Source organism: Pelodiscus sinensis, chromosome 4 (assembly GCF_049634645.1).
Source record: "Pelodiscus sinensis isolate JC-2024 chromosome 4, ASM4963464v1, whole genome shotgun sequence".
Taxonomy (NCBI): Eukaryota; Metazoa; Chordata; order Testudines; family Trionychidae; genus Pelodiscus; species Pelodiscus sinensis.
In genome coordinates, this window is record NC_134714.1 from 130034554 (window position 1) to 130059739 (window position 25186).

The following is a 25186-nucleotide window of genomic DNA, read 5'->3' on the forward strand; positions in this document are numbered from 1 at the left end:
ACAGAAACTGTGACTATTTGGAAGCAGAATCACCCGAAGCTAGGAGTGGCCCATCTATGATAGCTGGGAGAAATGGGCACTCCCAGAGCAGAGTCCTCTGTAGGAGTATTCTGGGTGTTGGACTCCTCCCTTTTCTAGTAGCACCCGGCAATCAGATCACTGTTCCTTTGAAAGCAACACTTGGTAGGCCAGTTGATTATAATTTGTGCATTGCCATTGGCCGAATGAACATACCCTGTTTTATAAAGCTCTGCACAGGCAGGGAATCTCACCAGCCCACAAGATTTGGTTTCTGACCAGCCTGCCCATGCCCCTTGCTCTTGGACCTGCCGCCCTTTGAACTGTTGGAAGGAAAAGGTAAAGATTATGGGGTTTACTTTTAATAGTGAATTTCCTTGTGTAAGGCTTTTGAAAGTATGACTTGATTTAAGATAGTAATAGAAACCAGAGGTAGCGATGTGTTAACTAAGGTGTGTAGTCAATCAGATCTGACCGAGAAGAGTAGTTACGCATTAGCACTATTATTTACTCTAAACGAGGTAAGTTTGATGAGGTTGTGGAATGATCTTTTTAGGGGAAGAGTCAGGAACTTCACTGCCTGGGACTCAGAGTTGGATTGGACAAAACATGGGCACCTAGAGGATCAAAGGACTATACGGCAGAGTTGGCAAGAACAAATCATACACACCCAGCCTCTTTTCCTTTGTTGATAGGATTACTGGCCGAATGGATGCAGTAAAGCAGTAATTGTGACTTATCTTGATTTTAATAAACTTTTTGACAGTGCCACATACTGTTGTAAACAAGCTAGGGAAGCATGGTCTGGGATAAATTACTGTTAAGTAGGAGCCCAACTGGTTTAAAGATCATACTCAGACTAGTTATGTCTAGAAAGATTAGAAAGTCAAACTGGAAGAATGTACCTAGTAGGGTGCCACCAAGGTTTTTCCTGTGTCCAGTGCTATTCAATGTTTCCTTTAATTACTGAGTGGAGAGTATGATTATAAAATGTGCAGAAGATGCCAGGCTGAGAGGAGTTGCACGCCCTTTGGTGGAGTTAGGAGTGACTGGAGAGGAGCGGCATTAGCAGCAGGGCAGCTGGCGAGGAGTGGTTGGAGAAGAGCGGTATGGGCAGCAGGGTGTCTGGCGAGGAGGCGCACAAGTGGCCGGCTGGCAGGCGAGGAGCAGCACGGCTAGCAGGGCAGCTGGTAGGAGTGGCACAGGGGCAGAGTGGCTGGCCTTGTTGATTCATGTGAGCTAATTCCCAGAATGCTCAGCAGGAGGCATTGCAGACGTGAAACCGACCCTGTTACATATGGTGGAGAAGGCAGGTACACAGTCACCCCAATACGAGGGGAATCTAAAATATTGGGTGAACTTTTGGCTACTAGAGAGACTGAGAAACGGTGAGGGTGAAGACCATGGGCTCAGACAACTGGAAAACCTGCGTGTCCCGTCTCACCAAGCAGCATTGGTGGCCGTTTGAGCTGCTGCAAGAGAGAGGCTGTAGACAGCACATGCCAAGCATCGGGGACTGGAGGCCAGTGTCTGGCCAGAGACAGCGTTTTGCATGTGGGCAACAGGAACACTTCAGGCGGAAATGCCCCATCCAGGATGGGGAATGGATGCCCCACCTGGAAAATAGGAAAACAGAGGAGTCCAAGAAAGTCCCGTCCCCCAGGAAAGGAACAGGAAGGCAATGGGTGTGCTGGGCCTATGGGAAGCCAGGGCATCTCAGAAGCGAGTGCTCATACAGGACTTTCAGGGCCCATGCTAGCCCCAAAGGGAGGGGCTAAGCCAGAGACAGGTGTTGGGAAGGCCATGGCCAGGGGAAGGCACAAGAGGAGCTTCCAATGCCATTAGAAGCAGAGCGGGAGTAATGGCACCACTGGAGGAGCGCGCCCTGCTGATTGACGTGAGCTAATTCCCAGGATGGCCAACAGGTGGCGCAGCAGTGATGAGAGCTACCCCTCTACCACAAACAGCAATGGGCTTAAATTGCAGCTAGGGAGGCTGAAGTTGACATTAGGAAAAACTTCCCCAGCCAGGTGGTTAAGCCCTGGGATAAATTGCCTAGGGAGGCTGTGGAATCTCTGTCACTTGAGGCTTTTAAGAGCCAGTTAGACAAATGCCTATGAGGAATGGGCTAGATAATACTTAATTCTGCCGTGAGTGCAGGGGACTGGATGAGAAGACCTCTCAAAGTCTCTTCCAGTCCTGTGTTTCTATGATTTACTCAGCTAGCAGTAGTGTGAGCTGCAGAATCTTCCGAAGACGTTAAAAAAGCCATACATTGTGTGACTTTATCATACACTTTTCCCCCACAAAGAGTCCAAAAACTGAACGTTTTAGAAAAAAACAGAAGATGCTCTGGATCTGAAGTTCAAATGAGTCCAAACTGGGAATACCCTTTAGCTTTTTCATGAGCAATCCTTGTCTCTTGTCAAAGCATTACTGCAACCATTCTTACTGGCTTTGGAAAGTATCTACTAAGTTGGGACAGAACTAAGTAGTAAGCCCGGTAAACTACTTTTATTACTATGTTCTGAGCATACAATCGCCATTTTCTTTCTTGCAAATCTACTGTTGCAAACACTGGAGTCATTAAACAATGGCATCCAGGCCTCTGCTACAACAGTAATAGATCTTTGTCTAGCACTAGAAGCTACACTTGGATCAATCAGCGAGATATCTGTTGGGAACGTACTGGAGGAAGTAAAGATCTCAGTGCAGGAGTTGACTAATGAGAGCACTTATCTTGGATACTTAAGTGATGAGGACACTAAGTGTTGGTTAAGCCATTTGGGAAAGTACCCAGGCTTGATTCTTATAAATCTACAGTAGAGATTTCTGGATTGTACTGAATTTCTGGGTAGTTTTTACAAATGCCAGTCTTACAAAACACCAACAGTTATGGGGAAGGAGGCCCTACCAGCTGTGAGTCTGCCATGCAATCAGGACAGAATAGAGAATTTGAATATGGGTAGAATGTCATGCACCGAATGAATGAAGATTTGATTTCAACTTCTTTGCTAGCATCACTAGTGGCTTGCCCCAGTCTTTGTGCTAGATCTCCTGGGATGAAAGAAAGTAGGAATTCATCCCGCGTGTCTACAGTCAGTGTTCTTTATGATCACTGAATAGAATTTTGAGTTCTGAAAGACGTTACCCTCTGCGGATCACGTGAATGAATGAATGAGCATGTCAGCTGAAGGCAGAGCTATCCCGCCCATAAGACAGTTTGGGCCAGACCCTGAGGCAGCTGTCTCAGCCATCCTATAGATGGGAGGGACCCACAGAATTACGAATGCCTGGCACAGAGCAGCTGCCATGCACTCACTGTGATGGAGGGATCCGGAGCAGCCAGACAGCCTATGCCTCTGTCCTCTCCCAGCTGGCTGCACTCCACGGCAGCAGAAAGCAGAGCACTCTAGTGCTAGCAGAGGGCAGAGTAAGTTGCTTGGCTGCTCTGGATCCCATGACTTGCATTCCTCAGGGAAGGGGGCAAGAGAGCGGAACAAGGAAAGGGCAGGTCCTGGGGAAGCAGTGGAGCAGGGGCAGGATGGGGTGGGAGAGAGCAAAGATGGGGTGCGATGGGGCCTACGCAGGGGAGTGGCCTGGGATACTTGGGAGGGGGTGCTGCAGGGACAGGCCTGACTGAAGGACTGGAAGCACCCGACACACAAGAAGCCACAAGACAAACACACTGTCTTTGAGAAGTTCGTGAGCTGAGTTGCGCAAAATTACAAGAGGAACCCAAGAAGGATGGAGATGTCGTGCTTCAACGTAGGCTTGCGTAGCCGACTTCCTTTTGTGCAATGATTTTAAAACACAAGTTAAAGCCAATAAAATGGTCATGAAATGCGACCCACAGCCTGTTCCCCTGCAGCTTTTGGGAAAGGCACCGATGCAGCTGGAAGCTCCATGGAGGCTGAGAACCAGTCAGGGTCACTGAGAGCGGTCAAAGAGCTAGTCTCCTGCCTTCCCTCTTACCACATGAGTGCCCATTGGTCCAGCCAGGGGGATGAGTCTCTGGATATCCCTGCTGCCTGGCTGCACCCCTGTGGGAAGTGCAAGATGGCCGCAGGGCTGCTATGGGAGATGGGGAAACACGGGGCCTGCATCCAACATGCCAGCCCTGCTGGGTGTGGGAGAGTCCGAAAGCCTGTGGGGTGAGGCAGGGTAGGAGCAGTGATGGGGAGATGCACATGGGGGCTGAGTCCAATGGCTGACACATCAGCCCTGCTGGGCGTGTGCGATTCCAGTAGGACATGGGATGGGGGCTGTACGTCTCTCCAGTGCCCAAGGCTCTGCCTGCCTGGGCGGGCAGTGACTGCACCAGCAGATACTGACTGAGGTTCATAGGTCAATGAGCAGATTAACAGACGGAGAGTTACACCCTCCCCCTCCTCTCCGTTCTCTCCTAGGATGGGCAGCGCACAGCAGGACTCTGCCGCTGCAGGTTTGGTGGGAGAAGAAAGAGTTTCAGAGGCCAGTCACACGCTGCCGGTATTTCCCTAGTTTGGTTTGATCTCAAATAGTGCGGGGAGGGGACTAAAGGGGGAAGAGAAGGAGATGGAGGAGGGGCAAGGGGAATTGGAAGCAAGACCAGGAGAAAGAGACAGCGCAGGAAGGGAGAAAAGGGAACACGGGGAAAGGCGGGAGGGTAGAGGAGGAGAGGGAAGTAAGGGAGAGAGGAGGGAACAGACTGTGCTGCAGGAAGCCAGGTGGGAGCTCACAGCCCTGCTACCAAACCCAGCGTCAGTGTCTCAGAAGGAACCTGCTCTGCTGGTCTTCACCTGTGAAGTGAATTGGATGATGGGGGGGGGGGGAGGAAACAGATAGTATAGACACGGAGAGGATCTGGGGTTAAGAAAGAACTAGAGGGTGGGGAGGCATCAGGGAGGGGGCAGAAGGAACGGGAGGGTGCTCAGGGAGAGGGCAGAGGGAATGGAGGAGGAGAAGGGGGCACAGAGAGGGACAGGGAGAAGCAGAGAGCGGGACAATACTTTGGGGAAGAGCAAATAGAGAGAGGGTTTGTGTTGGAGGATAGAGAGAAGGGGGGAATGAATAGAGGAGGGGGGTGTCCAGGGGCCGCTATAATTGCAGTTACTGTGTGTATAACTGTGTCCTTTGTCCTTTCTTTTGCCTTGCAGGAAGACTTATCTCAGGCTGTATCACAGGTACGTACCGGAGCCTGGGCTGGGATTGTGTTATTGGGGGGGGAGAGGGGAAGAGGTGCAGGCAGAACTAGGAGAGGCTGCTGGGTACACGCTGAGGCTCTCCTATTCGCCTTCAGCCCCAGGCTCCTGCCTCTGCCTTCCTGGGTCTCTCATCACCCCACTACAGGGGTCTCCCTATAGCCCTCAACCCGACCTTTCCCCAGAGCAGCCAGCTGGGACCTGCTCCCACTGACACCCCTGGCAGGCCTGGGAGTCAGCTCCCCCACCAGGAGAAGCCCTGGGCTGCAGGGAGCTGGGTGGGAGCTCACATCCCTACCAAACACCGTGGGAGTGTCTCTGAAGGAACCTTTCTCCGCTCTTCTTCACCTGCCTACCACTGAAGCCAAGCCAGGAGATTTTAAGCACTAACAGTCCAGCAGCACCATAGAGCTAAGTCGGGCTCCCGGTACCTGCCTGCCTGGTCCTGCAGTGCTCTGGGAAGTGGCCAACACCCCCCTCCCTTCGGACCCCCAGGCAAGGGGGGGCGGGGGCGGGGCTGGTGTCTCTGCGTGCAGCCCAAGTGCCAATTTCTCAGCTCCTATTGGCCATGGACTGCAGCCAGTGGGTATTGTGGGGGCAGTGCCCGAATGCCCTTCCTTCCACTCAGGGACGACAGGTACTTGCCAGCCACTCCCAGGAGTCTCCACAATAGCCGGACCATGCCCCTGCTTACAGTTAGGCGTCTGCCAACCCATTCCCAGTAGTGTGTGCTCTGCTCTTAAGCACAGGACATACACTCAGAGGGTATGTCTACACTACCCCCCTAGTTCGAACTAGGGGGGTAATGTAGTCATCCGGAGTTGCAAATGAAGCCCGGGATTTGAATTTCCCGGGCTTCATTTGCATGAAGCCGGCTGGCGCCATTTTTAAATGCCGGCTAGTTCAGACTAGCCTTGCTATTACGAACTAGCTGTACACCTCGTGCCACGTGGTGTACAGCTAGTTCGGAATAGCAAGGATAGTCCGAACTAGCTGGCATTTAAAAATGGCGCCGGCCGGCTTCATGCAAATGAAGCCCGGGAAATTCAAATCCCGGGCTTCATTTGCAACTCCGGATGACTACATTATCCCCCTAGTTCGAACTAGGGGGGTAGTGTAGACATACCCATAAGGATCTTTCTGCCATTGTGAAAGAAAAAGGCTAAAGACTGTATGTAAAGGGAAGTCATTCAATTCCTGATACAAAACTAAAACCGAATACGTTTGTCTGCTAAATTGACATGAATTTTGTAAATAAAGAAAGCTACAGCAAGCTCCTTTTGGTTAGTGAGTCACTAGTTTGCTTGTTAAAAATGGACTTGGTTTAATGGCATTAGATTTAAAAAAAAAAAAGTTAGGCAAGAACCAGAGCATTGAAATTGCCTTCTCCTCCTCTCTAGTAAAAATGTTATCAGCTGGTTTACATAATCTGTTTTTTTCTTTTGCGTTGGCTTGGGTGTATTTTGTATAAACTGTATAATTCTAAGGTTTTGTTTCCGGTTTATGAGTAATATGTTTTAGAACAATTTTTTTCAGGTCAAACTTTAAAAATCAAGCTAACACAATTTTTAAAAGGCATGTGCGTTTCTATAAAAACCTTACGTACAATGTTTGTCTTTTCATTCACTTGTTTAAAGAGAAGCATTTTGCACCTACACCCATGCTCAAAAGCCACTTTTCTTTATTGGTCACAACTTCAAATCTTCAAATGATTAGAAACATCATATGGTCACATTCCCGTTTTATTTCTGATCTAGTGAGCATGAATGAGATTTTAGTTAAGAAACTAAGGCACTTCTCAGACCAAACATTTTCCTATTATGGAATTATGGCTGTGGGGACACAGCAGTGATTTTGAGTGATTTACGTTACCCCAAAGCCAAATTATATAAACCCATTAAATTCGCCAGTTGAGGTACATGTGGCAAAACCAGACATGGGAAGCTCTGGAAAGCAGCAGGGTCTAAATGGGATAAAGAAGGCGAGAGGCACATGAAATGAAGTGGCCTTTGGCATTGTTCCTTTCCTCTTGCTGCTTTCTATTAAGTCCTTTTTGAAAATCACTGGTCCTCTCAATGTGAAGGTACAGGTCCAAAGGACAAAGGAAACTAACCCCAACTATGACTTGATGGTCTACAGCACAGAGTTAGGAGGTAGTCACTCCCTTTGCTTTTAACCCTGTTTCATTACCATATACCCATCTCCATTAATTTTTCCTCTACAGACAAAACTAGTAAGTGTTTCGACACAACATGGAAAGGTACGTAAAACATCAAAGTTATAAATTCTACTTTACTAATGCCCCAATTATCAGGCCCCAGCCCAAAGAGATGCCCCAAAATAGTGTTTCTTGTGTGCACCCCTGAACACAGGAAAAAACTAGGCCTTAAGTAAGGTGTGTTCAAATACAATATTCTGAAAGATTTTGAATTGAGGCTGGAGGGCCTGACTCAACAAGGCCGAGTTGAGGGGTGCCCGGGAGGGCAGGTAGGTGGACTCAGTGGTATTTCAGCACATCAAGTTGATTTAGTTGGGATTGGTCCTGCCTCGAGCAGGGGGCTGGACTTGATGATCTTCTGAGGTCTCTTCTAGCTCTATGGTTCTATGATTCTATGACAGTCCCCACAGGGTCCCAATGACCGAACCCGTCACATATACTTCTCGCAGAAAACAAGCTGACAGGGTCACCACCCACTTGGGCTCTTTAAGTGACAGATAAGGAGAGGCCTGTGTTTAGAGTCTGTCATTGCTAATCCTCACAAACATGATGACAAAAATTTTGAAGAAAAAACTTTTCCATCAAAGTTATTCATTTTCATAACACAAGGCTTCTTCTCGTATGCTAGGCCATTTTATTTCTGGGAAATACGCAATGTCAATATTTGCTATTACATTGCGACAAGCTCAGTAAAACCAGTGCTTGGACTAAGCCGTGGGTATCATAAAGTTTAAACACCAAATACATTCCGATCCATTTAACAATCCCTTTGTACACAGGCGAATGGGCCCGGGGCTTTCACATGAGCTGGCACCTAGTTTGCCCACGTCACAGGAACAGAACTCAGCTCAGAGTAAACTACAGGCGCAGGATGTAGAAATGATCCTAAAGTCAAAGAGTGACACTTAAATACTGAGCGGATCCTGTTAAGTCATTCAGGGGTGTTAAAAATCTCTCTCCTTGAGTGATGTAGTTGAGCTGACTTCACCCCCAGTGAAGATACTGCCAGGTTGCCAGAAGAATTCTAGCATAGACCTAGATACTGCCTACTGGAATTTACCACAGCGATCCTCCCCACGCTTCCCATTGTGGAGTGTGACCACACAGAAGCGACACAACGACAGCACTGCAGAGGTGTCACTGCAGAAGTTTAAGTATAAGCGTAGCTAAACGCAGTAAATTCACCAGGGCTGGCCTTACCATGAGGCTAACTGAGGTGGCTGCCTCAAGTGCCAGACTGGGGCGTGGCCCCACTAGGCCCCAAAGTGTAGAAAATTGTGTCTGCTGCTGGTGCATATGCGCATATGGGGGCGTCATTTGAGCTCCCCGCCTCAGGTGCCAAAATGCTGTCGCCTGGCCCTGAAATTCACACACCAGCTGACACTTAATACAGTCCCATATAGCAATGTCTGGAAATGCACAGCCAGGACATGCGGCATAGATGGAAGCAGCAGTGCCTAAGGGTGAAAGAAGTGGGGGGGTTTTGCATGAAAGGGCAAGGAGGAGGAGGTATTATTCTGAAGATCAATATTTTTTTTCCTACATTGCTATTCTGTCTTAGTACAGACCTCACTAATGCCTGGATTTTCCATAGAGTCGTGTATCACCTCTCCTCAGTTCTTCCTTCCCATTTCCTTTAGGCAGGAGGAACCCTGAAGAAGAAAGAGAAGAGAAGAAAAATTCTCCTACTGGTGAGTGCTGAGCAGGAGCGTGTGCGGAGCTACAGAAGGGGGAAAGGGATGCATCAGGAAGAGGCAGTTTCCAGCCTAAGGGAGAGAACTGAAGCCTTTGTCGACTGCTCCGGTAAACCTCATTCCATGAGGCATAACGGAGCGGTCGACAAAGGCTTCTGTTGTCGACCGCAGAGCATCCAGACTACTGTGCTGTGCCACCAAACAGCTGATTGGCACAGCACGGTGGCCATTTTGATATAAATGAAGTGGTGATTTAAATCGCGCTTCATTTTCCTATGTCTAGTAAACTCATCTACATGGCTCCATCGACGGAGCCATGTAGTCTAGACATGCCCTTAGAGACTAATAAACATAAAGTATTATGAGCTTTTGTGGGCAAATCCCATTTCTTCAGTTGGGATGAGCTTGAGACATCTGGTATTGATGTAAGCATGTCCCATTCCTGGCAGTTTATGACCAATACCAAACTAAATGTATTATCAGTATTGTAGATATTTTTCTAAATTTTCAAATATATTGGTTTCCATTACAGCACAGAATACAAATATTATTTTTGTTACAAATATTTGCTCTGTAAAAACATTAACAAATATTATTTTTCAATTTACTTCATTCACGTCCTGTAGTGCAATCTTTTTATCATGAAAGTGCCAGTTACAAAAGTAGAATTAATGCTTTTACATGACTGCATTCCAAAATAAAACAGAGTAAAACTTTAGTGCCTACAAGTCCACTCAGTTCTATCACTTGTTCAGCCAATCGCTGAAAGAAACACTTTTCTTTACATTTACCAGAGATAATGCTGCCTGTTTATTATTTACAGTGTCACCAGAAAGTGAGACTAGGCATTCTCATGGCACTATTGTAGCCAGTGTAGCGACGTATTTATGTCAGATTGCTAAATATTCATATGCTTTCATATTTCAACTTGTGGAATGTGCAGTATTTTTTACAGTGAAAATAATTGTAATAAAAGTTATAAAAGGGAGCTCTACACTTTGCATTCTGCATTGTAATTGAAATTATTATATTTGAAAATGTAGAAAAACTTCCCAAAATATTAACAATAAATGTAAATTAGTTTTCTAATATTGTTTAACAGTAAGATTAGAACTGTGATAAATGTGACTATTTTATTAATCTCATTAATAACTATGATTGATTTATTTAATTGTCTGAAAGCCCCAGTGATAAGGGAACTATTAGGATTGTAGTTTTGGTCACCAGGTACAATATAACAAAAAATGATGCTGTACCCAATAAAACAACATTGCAAATGTTTCACCCTAATACTTCATCCTGTCAGGTGTAGTGTCATTATTTCCTGTGTCATCAGAGCCTTTGACATCACATCCAGTGGTATCATTGTCTTTATCTCATGATGAGACTCACTTCCATCAATCTTATTTTGGCTGGATTCCACATGTAACTAAAGGGGAGTTGAGCTGTTTTGAAAAACTGGCCCCACCTTTCTTGTTGGCATTCTCAGTAGATAGGCTAATGATGAATGGCTGTGGAGTTCTGCGCCCTCATTATTCTCTCTCCTGAGCAGGTGTGAGGCAGGTTAGTCAGGTGTGTGTGTGTGTAGGGGGGGAAGCTGGAGGTGCTGCCACTTTTGCTTTTCATGGTCTGGGGCTGTAAAGAGGACAGTACGTCAGTGTTCATGCTGATGATAGCTCAGGACACTGTTCATGTGGTTTTCTGATTCACTCTAATATTTTTTTCTTTCATCTCAGACTGTGGTATCACTGGGGACAGCGCTGTTAGTCCCACAACAGAATTTCAATACAAAAGGGAGTGTGTGTGATGAGGATCAAGAGGACGAGGTAAGAGCTTTCTCACCCTGGCACGTATGTTCCACTAGGAGTACACAGAGATCTTCCAGGGGAGCAGCAACTCATTGAGATATTTACCTGGTTTTACACCAGCTGCATAAAATCACTAGTGAGGCCAGTACAAACGATGACTTTTTTGTATGGCTCTAGGTACCGTATCAGTGTTTCTCAACCTGGGGGGTTGTGATTTATTTCAGAATGACAGGGCAAAAGTAAAAGTCATCAACTTCTCCACAATAGTGCACTATAACACTTATGTATTTTTGTGTCTGATTTTGTGAGCAAGTTGTTTTTACACAAGGTGATGCTTGGGGTACACAAGAGAAATCAGACTCTGGAAAGGGTACAGTTGTCTGGAATGGCTAAGAGCCACTGTACTAGTGGGTTTCAGCTCACAACAAGTTGTGACAGCCTGCTTTCCTGTGGCAGCTGTATGAAGATCAAGGGTGCCATTTTAAGAAGCGGAGAGAGGGGGAAGCAGCCACACGTCCTGGGATACTTGCTTTTCTTCCTGTTCCCCTATCAGGGAGCTTCTGTGCAGGCCTCTTACTCCTGGCTGGTGAAGAGAGGGGACAGAGGAGTAATTCATGAAACCTCTGTACTTTCTCCTTGCTCTGCAATAGTCAGGGGAATGGGAAGAAAAGCAAGTGGCGTCCTGGTACGCATGGCTGCTGCAACACCCCCACCCCTGGCCTCCTCAAACGGCTCCCTTGATAAGGCGAGCGTGTGGCGGCAGCGGTAGAGAGCTCAATCTGTGTATGGGGGGGACTCTGCAGTCTAGGCGGGCAGCTGGGGGGTGCTCAGAGAAGCTGCTGGAAAGAGCGTAGACTGCTGAGAAGAGCCCTGCGGGGGCAAACTCCTGAACGCTGCAGAGACGCTGCCTCAGCTGCAGTAACAGCAGCAGCAGCCGCAGCTGCAGCATTGACACAAAGACGCTGCCAGGAATGAGTGGCAGCTGAAACAGCTGCGACCTGAGGAACAAGGCCTGGGAGTGAGCTGCTAAAAGTCTCCCCAGCAGCAGCAGCAGCAGCAGCAGCAGTGACATTAGTGACAAATGCCGCCAAATCAGGTCCTGCAATTTGCATAGTCAGACAGCCCACCCCACTACCAGGGCAACATCAGTCCTGCTTAGGCACATCACCCCTCCCCCTGCTCCCCCACATCCCTGACCTGTTCACTATATTTCCCCTTCCCAGCCTGGCTTCAGCTACCATACCCAGGCCCCCACTGCAAGCAGGGATTGAATCTCCCTAAGTATTCACTTCCTAGTTCGCAAACTTTCTATTGCTGTTACTTTCCCCCTGTCCTATATCCTGGCACTAAAGTCAGCTATGACACAGTGGAACGGTGTCCCCTGTTTCTGGTCACCTTTTGGAATGGTAGGAGGGTAGAGATTGTGGCTAGTGAGTGAAATCACAGACAGGGCTTCTCTTCCCAAATACAGACGGGTTTCTGTTTGAGAGAAAAATCCTCCTAAAAGTGGACTTAGATTTCCAGAAAGTCATTGACAAGGTTCCTCACCAAAGGCTCTTAAGCAAAATACGCTGTCATAGGATAAGAGGGAAGGTCCTCTCATGGACAAATACATGATTAAAAGACAGGAAATAAAAGTTAGGAACAAATGGTCAATTTTCAGAATGGAGAATGGTAACCAATGGTGTTCCCCCTGGGTCTGTATGGGACCAGTCCTATTCAACATATTAATAATTGAAATTGATGACAATAAACAATGGAATTGCACATCTTTGTCTTTGTCTTTCAGTCACAGGTTAATGAAACTGTCAGCAAACAAGAAGCAAAAGTAGTGAAGGAGCTTAGAATATTGTATCTGCTCTGCCAGAGTCAGGTTAGTATGTGTCTATTATATCTCACATTACGCTGAGGTTGCACTGTCCCAGCTTCTCTCACTGCAAGAGTGTGGTTGGGGATTTGCATAATCACTATGTGTTAATTTTTATTATAATTGGCTAATGCACAAGGAATTTCCACTATCATAATTCTGAGAGAAAACAACCACCAATGACCTCATAGGATTCTATATAGTTGGCTATAAAGATTTAAAATATTCATCCGCAATATTTGATTCTGGTCATTCTTAGAGACTAGATATTACATTATTATAATTGCCATAATTATTGCTATTTAAGTGTAATTTAGTAACACCTAAGAGCCCCAGGCATGGACTAAGATTCCGTTATGCTAGGTTCTGTGCAAAAACAAAACAAAGACAATCCCTGCCCCAAAGAGGTTCCAATTTAAGTGTGAGACAAGAGAGAACAGATGCAGAAAGCCAGACGGAGAGCAGAAGGAAACAGTGAGATAATATTGGTCTCTTCACTCCCGCCTCCAAGCCAGGAGGTAGCTGTTGGCTGGTCACCAGAAGTGGGATCCTTGTAGACAGTGACTTGAAAGAGAAAGAATGGGGACTTATCGTACAGTAATTGTGGATCCTAGAGATGTATTGTGCACACTGATCTGACAACCCTCACTCCTTCCAGCACTGCCAGGGAATCCTGTAGCTCTGGGATCCTGGATTGGGCTAGTAACTGAAGGCCTAGCCCACCCTGCCCTTACTGCCCACAGGTGGGGGGAGGGCATTCTGGGTGCAGGTGCAACCAAAACAGACATTACTAGCCGAAAAAACTCCCCAATATTTAGCACATGGCACATATACAGGGGTAACATGCCCGCCCCCCCACCCCCCAACAAAAAGGTGGCAGGAAGCCGGCTCCCAGCAGTGTTGTGCCACTTCCCACTGTGGATAATGCACAGAGCAATTCCACCCTTTATCCCGAACCCTTTCCCCTGCATGACATGACCCAGGGGATTAGCAGAGGGCCTGGTGCCAGCAGCAGGGATCTCATTCCCTTGTGGTGGAAAGTGGAGCAATACAGCTGGGAGCCTGGGTCCTGGAGCTGGCTGACCAGATCACTCGGCTTCCCACCCACCAGTAAGTGGAGGGGGGGAGTCTGATCTCTGCTGCCAGCACCAGGCCTACGCTAGTCCCCTGGGCCACATCACTTGGGCATGGCAACGTGGGTAAAGAGTTGGGGTGGGAGTGGAGGAGAGGCGGGAAGAGGTGTGGAGGGGGCCAAACTGCGGGGGTGGGAGCTTGGGAAAAGGGGCGGAGTGGGAAGAGGCAGGGTCCCCATTTCTGCTGTAAGTCCAGGCACCATGGGCCAGAATGTCAGGGGAGCTCACACAGATTAAGACCCGAGCTGTCTAGGGAGCCTGGCTCTTCCTGTGGATCTGGAGCACTTGAAACCCCAGCCCTTAGGAAATCTGGCCTGTGTGCATAATGTTGTAACATTGTCTTACGTTTTGTTTCCACTCAGAAAATAGCGGATGAGACCTTGAAGAAGACTGAAGAGGTGACGCTGCCAACACCAGGCACCTGGGTTAGTACGAGTATCTGTCTATCTGAGATGTGAATGGACAGTGAAAGACTGGGGGGAAGAAGCAACTGAGAGGGGAGAAGTAAACAGCTCAGGGAATGGAGCTCTCTGTGTCACCCTCCTCTGTGACAGCCACCCGGGTAGGATCAGTGAGTGTCGCCAGTGGGGAAATCCGCCATTTCCCTTTTGCTAGGCAGGGGCAATCTGAACAAAAAATAAAAAAAAAATTGGTTGGGGGACAGACCCAGGTCCACAAAGCTAGGTGCCTGAACCCCTGATGTAGGTGCCTAAATCCCAGTTTGGGGTTTGCCACCTCGCAGGCGAGTGTGCTAAACTTCTCCGGGTTCAGGCCAGGCTGTAGCTAGTGGTTGTGTCCCAGGAGGGTGTAGCTCAGGGTGCAGGCAGGGCCTGTGTCCGAGGGGGCATGACTGCTGTTGAGGTCATTTTCAAACTTTGAAGTTGAGGGTTCAGCGAGGGGTTAAGGCTCATTCATCTCAGTGAGATGGTCTCAGCCGAAAGAGAGTTGCCCATGGAGATGAACAGCCTGAAGAAATAGCTCTGAGTTGTGTGAGCCCCCCATTCATGTCAGTGGGTGTCCCCGTCTCCCCTCCCCCCAGGAAGTGTTTCTTACATGTGCCAAGCCTGGTCGTTCTCAGCTTCTCACCCCATCTCAGCCGTGTGTTCCCACGGCCTGCACCCAGCCTGCCTGCTCCAAGCTCACTGTCCAGTGAGCAGGGCTTCCCCAGATCCTGGCTCAATCATGGTCTGGGGATGAGGAAGCCCAAATAATCCTGGCTCCGCCTCCTTCCTTTTGAGGCCCTGCCCCTTCCAATGCAGCCTGGGGTCACTTCAAAATTTTTTGAAGTGGCCTCTGCAAAAAATTATTGCCCACGTCTGGACTACACTTATTCATAGCTCTGCCACTGGCCTGTCGGGTGACCCCTGGACAAGTCATTTCATCTCTCTGTACCTCAGTTTTCCATCTGTAAAATGGGGGGGGGTGTCAAGTTCTTTGAGACCTACTGATGAAAAGCACAACAAAAAGCTACAGCTTTTGTTTATTACCTAGGCACAGTAGCATATCACCTGCAAACCTAAGTGAGGACTACAGCTGTTTAAGTGACCATGAACTTCGGTCCCCAAAATTTCTTTCTGTATGAAAATCTAGGAAATTAAATGGGGGAAAAACCATCATTAATGCAGAGTTAAAATTGCTCAGCCGTTGTATGTGGCTTTCTAGACTGTCCCATTCTGCAAAACTCAAATGTCTGAAAACCGGGAAAAAGAATTAAGATAAGGTCCACATAACCTTGAGTCTGCCCTCTTTGAGTGATGCCTCAGTACACCCATAGCATCCACACTCAGTCTGCCTATACAGTGTAATGGAATGGTGCTGCCTGCATCTGCCTTGTACTCAAACATTGATCCTACAGGCAGTCCCCGGGTTACGTACAAGATAGGGACTGTAGGTTTGTTCTTAAGTTGAATTTGTATGTAAGTCGGAACTGGTACATATTGTAGGGGAAACTCTAGCCAAACATTTCTCCAGAGCTCAGTTTTATTCTCCCACACCTCACTTCCCTCAGTCCTTTATTCTCAAGCTGAGGTATCTGCTGAGAAAAGCCGCTCCGCGTCTCCCTGGTCTGCTGGCGGGGGGGCGCTAGCTTTGTGTCTCCCTGGTCTGCTGGGGGGAAGCAGCTAGTGCGGGGTTGCCTCACCCCGTTTGTAAGTAGGGATCCGATGTAAGTCGGATCCATGTAACCCGGGGACTGCCTGTACTTACGCAACGCATTATCACACATTTAAAATTTACCAACCACTTTGTGTCCTTTTATATCCCCTTCCCTACAGGGTATCACCCAAACATGTACTTTACTATACCCATCATTAAAGCCACAGACTGCTCTGATATCTCCCACCTCACAACTGACCACACCCATGGCAATAAGACCCCAGGGCCCTGCCACTGCCACAACCCACACATGTATGCACAGACATTTGGTATTGCAGACGGGGGGTCACAGTTGTATCTTGCAGCTCTTTGATTATTATAAAAGCCAATTCTAGACAAACAGATTTTTATCACACCAAGTGCATCAAAAGATGTTTTCCTGGTACTGATGGCTGATCATCCATTTTTTACGTTGTCTTTTTGTTTTGTTTTGTGTCTGGCTCCAGACTGGATCGCCAACTTGAACAATCTTTCACTTGGGCTTCCCAAGTCTGTGGCTCAATAGCAAAGCATTTTAAATTTCTACTGTAGGGGTCTTTCCTTTGATAGCGTACATCAGTGTTTCCCAAATAGTGCTCCATGGAACCCCAGGGTTCCGCGAAGCGAAAGTAAGGGTTCCGCGAGAACTTGGAACTCCTCCGCATTAAAGAGACAGTTATCACTTTTTTTTTTTTTTTTTTTTTTTGCTTGACCAATTTTCCTGGCTGGGGTTCCTTGAAATTCTAAAGGGGTTCCTTGGCCAAAAAAAGTTGGGAAACACTGGCGTACGTGATGGGACTCAAACCCAGCTGCCCTTTTATCACAGTCGCAGCTTTATGATGCACCTCAAACTATTCCCAGATCACTTCATTTTACAATCAAACCTCCACCATTAATATAGCTATAGCTAATACAGTGAGTGCAGCTGACGCTCATGTACATAATTCCCAGAGACTGTATTTCTGGGCTTTCAGACATTAGAGTTTTGCTGAACTCAGCATTTTACAAGGGTGTGAGATACCAACAGGAAACCTTTGCTCTGTGTGAATAAAGGGTTGGGTTGGGTTTTGTTTTGGGGTTGGTTTTTTTTCATTTGTTTGTTTTGTTTTTTGGAGGGGGAGGGTGGGTTAGCCATTTCCTTTTGTCACATCCTCGAGTGCTTGACTTAGGAACCTTAATATTCTCTTACTATAGAAAAACTAAAGGGTAGGTGTATAATGAAACTTGGTTCTGGCTGGCCTGCTGTAAAGTAGAATTTGTTACTGATTTCATTGCACACAGCTCTATGTCATTGAACAACTGACTAGAGAAAAGGCTAAGCTCCAGAAGGACCTGAAAGAAATAAACAAGAAGTTGAAGATTCAGAAGGATCTAATAAAGACTGGATCTAAAGAAGAGCTCATAAATATGAGGAATGAGACTGAAAAGAAGAGGAATCGACTTGAGAAAAAGAGGAATGTTCTTGAAATGAAGAAGAAAAAAGTCAAATTATTCATACGCACTGCTTTGGTATACCTCCTTGATGCAGGAAATTCCTATGAGTCAGGTTACAGGAGAAGGGGAAACATTTGTATACCAGAGAACAGTGGTCCTCCTATTTTTTTCTATCCATGTGCAGAATAAATTTTCTGTGCACTGAGGCATTTGCAGATGTGCACCACCAGTAGAAACATGCTGTGAGTTGCTATGGATGCTCTGTTAATCAGCTGGGTGGTACCTGAAATTCTCCTGTGGAATTTCACAGACACTCAGCTTACAGGGCACACAGCCGGGGAGTGAAGGCTTTACAGACATTTATTCCCTCCTTGTTTTGGTGGTGGAGGAGGGGAGGCCAGGCTGAAAGTGGGAAATGTGGTGAATGAGTCAGGGGCATGCTAATCACCAGGGATTTCCCAACACACCCCCAAGGGGGGCAGGCCTGCCCTGAGGATAAGATGAGCAAGGCATTGCCTCAGGCCCATGCCTTCAGGGCCCTCCACTGTGGGCAGCCTGGCCATCTGTTTGCTGCCCTGGCTGGGCATGTGGTGCTACCAACTATGTTGGGCCCCGCAGTCTCTTTGGCTGGGCCTGAGGGAGAAAGTACACTCCCTTGATTTTCCCCAACACCGCTCCCTCCCTTCCCCATTACAGGCAGTGTTGCCAAGTTAGTCATTGGTTGGAAACTGGAATGGAATTTGAACCATTCACATGCACTTTAAAAGCATGCACAGTAAGTGAGAAAATACTTGAACCTGAGAACACAGGAAGGTTTTAGAAAGTCTGAACCTGGCTGAGTTTACTCTTACAGCTGTTATTTATAGCGATGTTGGCCCATTTGTTTCAGCTATATTGGTCTACCTCATAATTTCAAATGATGATTTATAAGCAAGATCTGAATGCGTTCCCTGACAGCTTGTGATGAGCCGGGGGTGGCTGAAAAGCATTTGGGAGCAGACAGTATTTGCAAGAACATACCTACTCTGCCTAGGTACCCAGCAGACAGCTGTGCTGTCCAACAGATCGATTTTGGCTGGGGTTGGGCTACAAGTCACTTTAGTTACATTTTTCACATGAGCTCTAATAAAAATGTTAACTATGAGGATCTTGAAAAGTTGTTCTTATTGCATGAGTAAAGGGCAGCAGAAATGGACTTAGCCTTCCTCAGGCAGGCTATCTCCATCCATGATGGGTGCTAGGATTTGCCCTGAGGCCTCCACATCAGATATGAAAGTAACAAATTTGCCTGAGCCCCAGCACTTTTTCCATTATGAATGAGCACTGGTCACCCTCAACTGAACTGCACAGCCTAAGCAGGAGATTTGGGTGCCAGTGCTAGGTGAGAAGAGGGGGGGAGCTCAGGTGTTTTGCTTGGTGGTTTGGACTCTACCTGTGTCCAGCACTATTTGACCTGCTTCTCTCCCCTTTTTAGAGAAGAATTGACTAGGCTCCACTGAGAGTTCTTGAAGTGACCCTTAGAGCTGAGATCACTGATAATCGGGTCTACGTGCTTAGACCGGTTGTGGGACAGCGTTCCTGTAGAAGAGACAGCCCAGCCTGCCCTCACGGTGAGGTTCCCCCTCTGAGAGTCGAAATCACTGAGAGCTGTTTGAAACCTCAAGAGACCGACTTGCAGAGGTCACAGTGGCAGGTGGCGGCAGAAGGTGACAGTGCAGGCCCGTTGGGGACAGAGCGGTAGAGTGAGCAGTAGCGCAACAAACAACAGCAGCCAGAACATTTGTTTGTTGGATTATGTTTTAGTGACTTTGCTCCAGAATTCTAGACTGGGAAACTTTTATAAATACTCATTTCCTACTGGGCAATATTTTCAAAATGCATCATTTGCCGGGTCATTATCTCACATCACCACTATCTCGAGACTTAGCAAAACTTTTTAATTGTTATAATTAATTTTGATGTAAGAACGGCCATGTTGGGTCACACCAAAGTTCCATCTAGCCCAGTGACCTGTTTTCTGACAGTGGCCAATGCCAGATGTCCCAGAGGTAATGACGAGAACAGGGAATTGTTGATTCATCCCGTCGCTCATTCCCAGTCTCTGGCAAACAGAGGCTAGGAACAGTCAGAGCATGGTGTTCCATCCATCCCCAACCTGGCTCATAGCCATTAAAGGACCTATACTCTACGAACTTGACTAGTTCTTTTTTGTTATAATTTTTGCTTCTCTATATCCCTGGCAAAAAGTTCCATGAGTAACACGGCTACCCCTCTGATACTATGGAAATTACCACAGATGCATCCCTAGTGGGATGGGGTGCTCACCTCCAAGACTGTTGCATCCAGTGGAGATGGTCCACACAAGAGACCCTACTGCATATCAACTTCCTCGAGTTGAGAACTGTATTCAATGCTTGCAAGCCCTCCATTACTCTTATTTGTGGGTGTGTCATCCACATACTCACTGACAATATGACAACGGTGTTCTATATAAACAGACAGGGAGGGGCCCAATCCCATTCCCTCTGTGCAGAAGCATTTTGACTGTGGAACTGGTGTATCCACCATGACATCCTGATCATGGTGACATACCTCTTTGGCAAGGACAACATCATGGCTGATGCCCTCAGCAGGCATTTCTTAACACAACACAAATGGGAACTATCTCACAATGTGTTGTGAGCGCTCTTCTCGCGATGGGGACTCCCCAATATAGACCTCTTCGCCACACATCACAACGCGAAGTGCTGTTACTACTGTTCCAGAGCAGGCATAGGACCGGGGTCTCTGGGGGACAACTTTCTATTCAATTGGAGTCATCGTCTCCTGTTCGCCTTTCCTCCGATTCCTCTACTTCCGAGAGTCTTGGAGAAAATAGTCAGGGACAGTGGTACTCATAGCCCCCTTCTGGCCACATCAAACATGGCTCCCTTACCTGTTCCACATGTCACCGTACCCTACATATCGCTTCCCCAAGCACCACGATCTGTTGACACAGGCCCAAGGAACCTTGGTGCATCCTCAGCCCGACCACCTCAGTATCATGGCATGGCTCATAGTTGGCTCCACCAAACAGAGATAACCTGCTCCTAGGAAGTTAAGCGCATTCTGATACATAGCAAACGATCCACGACTCGATCCACCTACATTCACAAATGGTGCCGATTCCACTCCTGCTGTACAGACAATGAGTTTGATCCATTATCCATCCCCATCCATCACATCCTGGACTCTATCCTTCATCTCAAACACACTGGCCTCACACTTTCTTCAATTAAAGTACATCTAGCCACAATCACAGCCTTCCAACCTCCCATAGATAGCTATTTGATTTTTATCCGCCCAATCATTAGGAGGCTTATGAAAGGCCTAGCGAACCTTTTTCCACAGTACAGAAAACCTCCCAAATCGTGGAACCTCGACCTAGTTTTGGAAGCTTTAACAAAGCCTTCCTTCGATCCTCTTGCCACCTGTGATTACTCACAATAACTTTTAGCATAGGCCACTGCTAACAAATCTCCGCTCTGCGGCACCAGGACCAGCCCAACACCTACAGTGGAGCACTCAAAGGGACACACATCTTGAAGAACCATCATTATTGCACCAAGGTGAGTAACATCCTCTTCCTCCCGCAAAGAGCTTGCAACCTCACCTTAGAAATGATGCAATGAGAGACAGTGCCAAATAAAAGGAGTTATCAGGCGTGGAAGGTGAAGAGTGGGCCAGTGTACAGGTGAGCACATAGGCCCAAAGGGAGTAATCTCTCCTGCAGCCACTAGGTGGCGATGCAGCCTCACACATTCCATTCTCAACCAGGCTGGGTCTCTGTCTGGCCCTGGGCCCACCTAGAAGGGATCCTAACCGGGTTCGGAGCCATCGCTGGGCACAGCTGCTCCCAGTGGAAAGTGCAATGCACAAAACCCCTGGGAGGGGCCTGCTGCACCTCTGAGCTGGCACTGAAACCCTTTGGAATCGTGTCACACGGGTGAAGCCTTGCACGGATGAGTCGCCGTGCGAAGGACTGTCACAGCCCTTGGTGCTGCTTGGAGGCCCGACCGCCGTGGTGTGTCCCGCTGCAGAGCATGGAGGGGTGTGAACAGCCCCCCTGCCTGAACAGACGGAGGCTGTGGCTGTGCTGCTCAGTCGTGCGCAGGTGACTTCACACGGGGATCCCAGTCCGCACCCAGCAGAGGACAGGAGGCACCGGCGTTCACTGTAAGCTGAGTGCTTGGGCAGGTGTCAAGGAGAGAGTCGAATGCTGCCCAGCTGATTGGCAGAGCTCCTGCAGCGCCCAGGGCCAACAACTTGTGTTTCTATTGGCGGGGCACAGCTGCACAGGCCTTGGTGCACAGAACAAAATTTATCCTGCTCACAAATAGCTCTGAGTGCGGTGAAAGTCCCCGTTATAGTGGCAGCTGGCAGGCAGAGGAGCCTCTGACTCCATTTCAGCCCCAGCTGGGCTGCTTGGGGGGTGAAGGACACTGAAAGTCCCAGCTCCAGCAGCGCTGGGAGGACAGGCAGAGGGGAGAGGGGTTCCCTGGGAGCCCTAGGGGAGGTGTGGGGGCCTGGGAGGAGAGAGACAGGTCCTGGCTGGAGAATAACTTTTGTTTTTTAAAAGGAATTCAAACTCTGGTATTTCAGCCTGTCCTGTCTGAGCCCAGGGCAGGGCCTGCAGTGGCCTGGCCAGGGAGATGCCTCTTCCCAATCAATGTCTAAAACTTAGTGGAAATCACTTGGAATCCAGCCAGACAAGTGGTTTCCATGAGGGGTTAGAATTTGTTTGGGGACAGGAATGAAACCCATTAAGGCCAGACGCCGGCTCTTTGTGATCTATGTAGTTCTGGCTCCGCAGGGCACTTCAGTCACTGCTAAGAACACTAGGTTTAGTGTCATGCTTTGTAGGAGGAAGACTTTATATGCAAGCTCTTTGAAGCAGGAATGTAACCCCCAAAGTGTGTGTGTGTGTGTGTGTGTGTGTGAAAATTTAATGAGCTTCCTCTGATTCTTTAAGTTGGTGAAGGAAGCACTGTGTTAAACCAGGAAAACTTTGCCTTTTCCTACAGGGCTCTGTTGCATTTGCACAGATTGTGGGTCCTAAATACTCATGTAAAATACACATAACCCACCACGGCTGTGTCTACACTGCACCCCTTTTCTGGAAAAGGGATGCAGATTAGACACGTCGCAATTGCAAATGAAGCGGGGATTTAAATTTTCCCCGCTTCATTTGTATAAACACGGCTGCCACAATTGCAACTTGCCCACTTGTTTTATTTCCCCTTTGTATTCTGTAGCGGTAAACTGAGGCAGTCGATGGTATCTTGCTGAGATCTGTCATTCAAATCCTAAAATTGAGGCCTGAGAATATACAGCATAAACAGCTACCGTGACCCTGGTCACCCTGGCAACCATATTCCAAGAGGGTCTCTCTCTGATAAGGCCCTGGATGGCACCAAAACAAACCACTTGGGAGTTGTTTTCGCTGTCTGCTTTATTCCTAGATAATAAGTTTGGATCCCAAGGACCGTGCTACTCAAGGCATTATCACCCCAGTAGTAGATCCAGCATATTTCCAGCAGACAAAGTTGCTATTAACATGTCTTTGTTTATGTTGGCTCATTCAGCTTGTTAGCAATGACTACCTGCATTAGTGATAAGATGCTTAACTGGCAATGGGCAGAGATATTGTGAACCTTCATAATTTATTATGTGCGCATTCGTCTTGCTGCTAGACCCTATGAAATTGCTTCCACTCCACCCATCTGCTGCCTATATAATTCAATGTAGTCCTCACCAGGTTACAAAAAATCCTCTGCTTGTTTTCACCTGCACCCAGAGTGTCCAGAATTATTCCCTACATAGTTTCACTGGTGTCATTTGTTTGTAGTTTTATTCGCTCTCTGGGTTGCTTTATTATTTATTTTTACTGATCTCTTTGTGTGAAACATTAATTTAGTTGAGAATTAGATAAATTCATGGGGTGCGTCTAGACTGGCAAGATTTTGCGCAAAAGCAGGTGCTTTTGCGCAAAAACTTGCCGGCTGTCTACACTGGCCGCTTGAATTTGTGCAAGAGCACTGACGTTCTAATGTAAGAATTCAGTGCTTCTTGTGAAAATACTTTGACGCTCCCGCTCATGGATAAGCCCTCTTGCGCAAGAATACTTGCGCAAGAGGGCCAGAGTAGACCGGCACCTTAATTTTTTGCGCAAGAAAACCCGATGGCTAAAATGGTCATCAGAGCTTTCTTGTGCAAAAGCGCGTCTATACTGGGCACGGATGCTTTTGCGGAAAAGCACTTTTTGCACAAAAGCATCTGTGCGAATCTAGACGTTTTTTTGCAGAAATACTTTTAACAGAAAAACTTTTCCATTAAAAGTATTTCCGCAAAATCACGCCAGTCTAGACCATGGCGTGTTAGGTCTGTCAAAACTTATTAGCCAGGCTGGGAAGGAATGGAGCGCCTATCCTCTGTTTGTCAGAGGCTGGCAATGGGTGACGGGAGGGATCACTTGATGATTGCTTGTGCTGTTCACTCCCTCTGGGGCACCTGGCAGTGGCCACCGTAGGCAGACAGGATACTGGGCTGGATGGACCTTTGGTCTGACCCAGTACGGACGCTCTTATGTGCTTATATCCCTTAGAAACTGGAGGAGCCCGAGTGATGCCTTTTAACTCCTTCCAGGATCAGGAAAATTTTAAGATAAGCTTTGGGGGGGAGTGACGTTCTAATTGAGAGTATCTGTCCCCAGGGTGATCTAGGACCCCTTGCTCCTGCATATGTGACTTGTGAAAGGAGAAGAACCCAGTAGCCTCATGTGGCTGGGGAGGTGGGAGGCTACATCACTATGCAAGGCTCAGGGGGAGCTCCCAGGGGCGCCAGAGGATCTGGGTTGGCCTGCACAGAGCGGATGAGGAGGTCTGGCCCAGGCTGGGTACAGCCAGCTGCTGGTCTCTATGCCTGCCCTGAATTCAGCTCAGTGAGGCCCTGCTCCATCTAGGACCGGTGAGGAAGCTATAGCCCAGGGGCCGCATCCAGCCCCGGCTTGCCTGGATCCAGCCCCCAAGGCTCAGACTCACCCCCAGCATTGGAGAGCCAGTGCTGCTGTGCTCATCCTGCAGCCCCCTCACCTCCAGCCTTCTGCTGCACCCCCTCCCTACTCCCGCACCTTAGCTCCCCCTCAGCCCATTCCTGCACCCTCCCAAATCCACCAGCCCCCACAGCCCCAGCCTGCTTCTCAGCAGCTGCCTCCCACACGCTGAACTCCTCATTTTTGGCCCTATCCCAAAGTCTGGGGGGGCCACAAAAATCTACTAGCCCAGCTCCCCCAGGCCCCGCTGTGTGCAGGGAATGTGGCGAGTGTCTCTGCTTCTCAGTCGGGGGCCGCCTCAGTGAGGGGTGTTTGGTTTGTGGGTTTTTTGCTTCTCAGTTGTGTGCAGCCCCTGACTGATTTTTCTGTGGGTCAGCAGCCCCTGACCCCTGTCCTAGGGCCTGTTGTCTCTGATTGTTGGCCATCTCCTTTCTCCACCCTTCTGGCGACAACAGGTCTCCCTGCACTGGTCATGGGGTTTGGTCCGTCACCTCTCAGTCCCTGAGCTGACGTTATGGGCACCCCTGGGATCGGGTCCTGCACCCCTGGGATCGGGTCGGAAGCAGAAGGCACAGCCCTGTCTCAGGGACTGTTATCTGTTTTCACAG

At 48.1% G+C, this 25186-nt stretch overlaps 1 protein-coding gene across 8 annotated transcripts in view; it reads left to right on the plus strand.

The window, feature by feature from the left end:
* Positions 1-25186, plus strand: part of LOC142829368 (uncharacterized) — a 57070-nt gene that overhangs the window by 30724 nt on the left and 1160 nt on the right. For 4 of the 8 annotated variants that reach the window (XM_075929084.1, XM_075929086.1, XM_075929089.1 and 1 more), the window contains 8 exons: positions 4428-4509; positions 5157-5183; positions 7426-7461; positions 9060-9110; positions 10850-10939; positions 12711-12794; positions 14284-14346; positions 17336-25173. In XM_075929084.1, coding sequence (XP_075785199.1) covers positions 4428-4509; positions 5157-5183; positions 7426-7461; positions 9060-9110; positions 10850-10939; positions 12711-12794; positions 14284-14346; positions 17336-17677 — 775 coding nt within the window. In that variant the 3' untranslated portion in view covers positions 17678-25173. Of the gene's footprint in view, positions 1-4427; positions 4510-5156; positions 5184-7425; positions 7462-9059; positions 9111-10849; positions 10940-12710; positions 12795-14283; positions 14347-17335; positions 25174-25186 lie in introns of those variants that run through there. The other 4 variants (XM_075929085.1, XM_075929091.1, XM_075929090.1 and 1 more) reach the window with 4 other exon arrangements.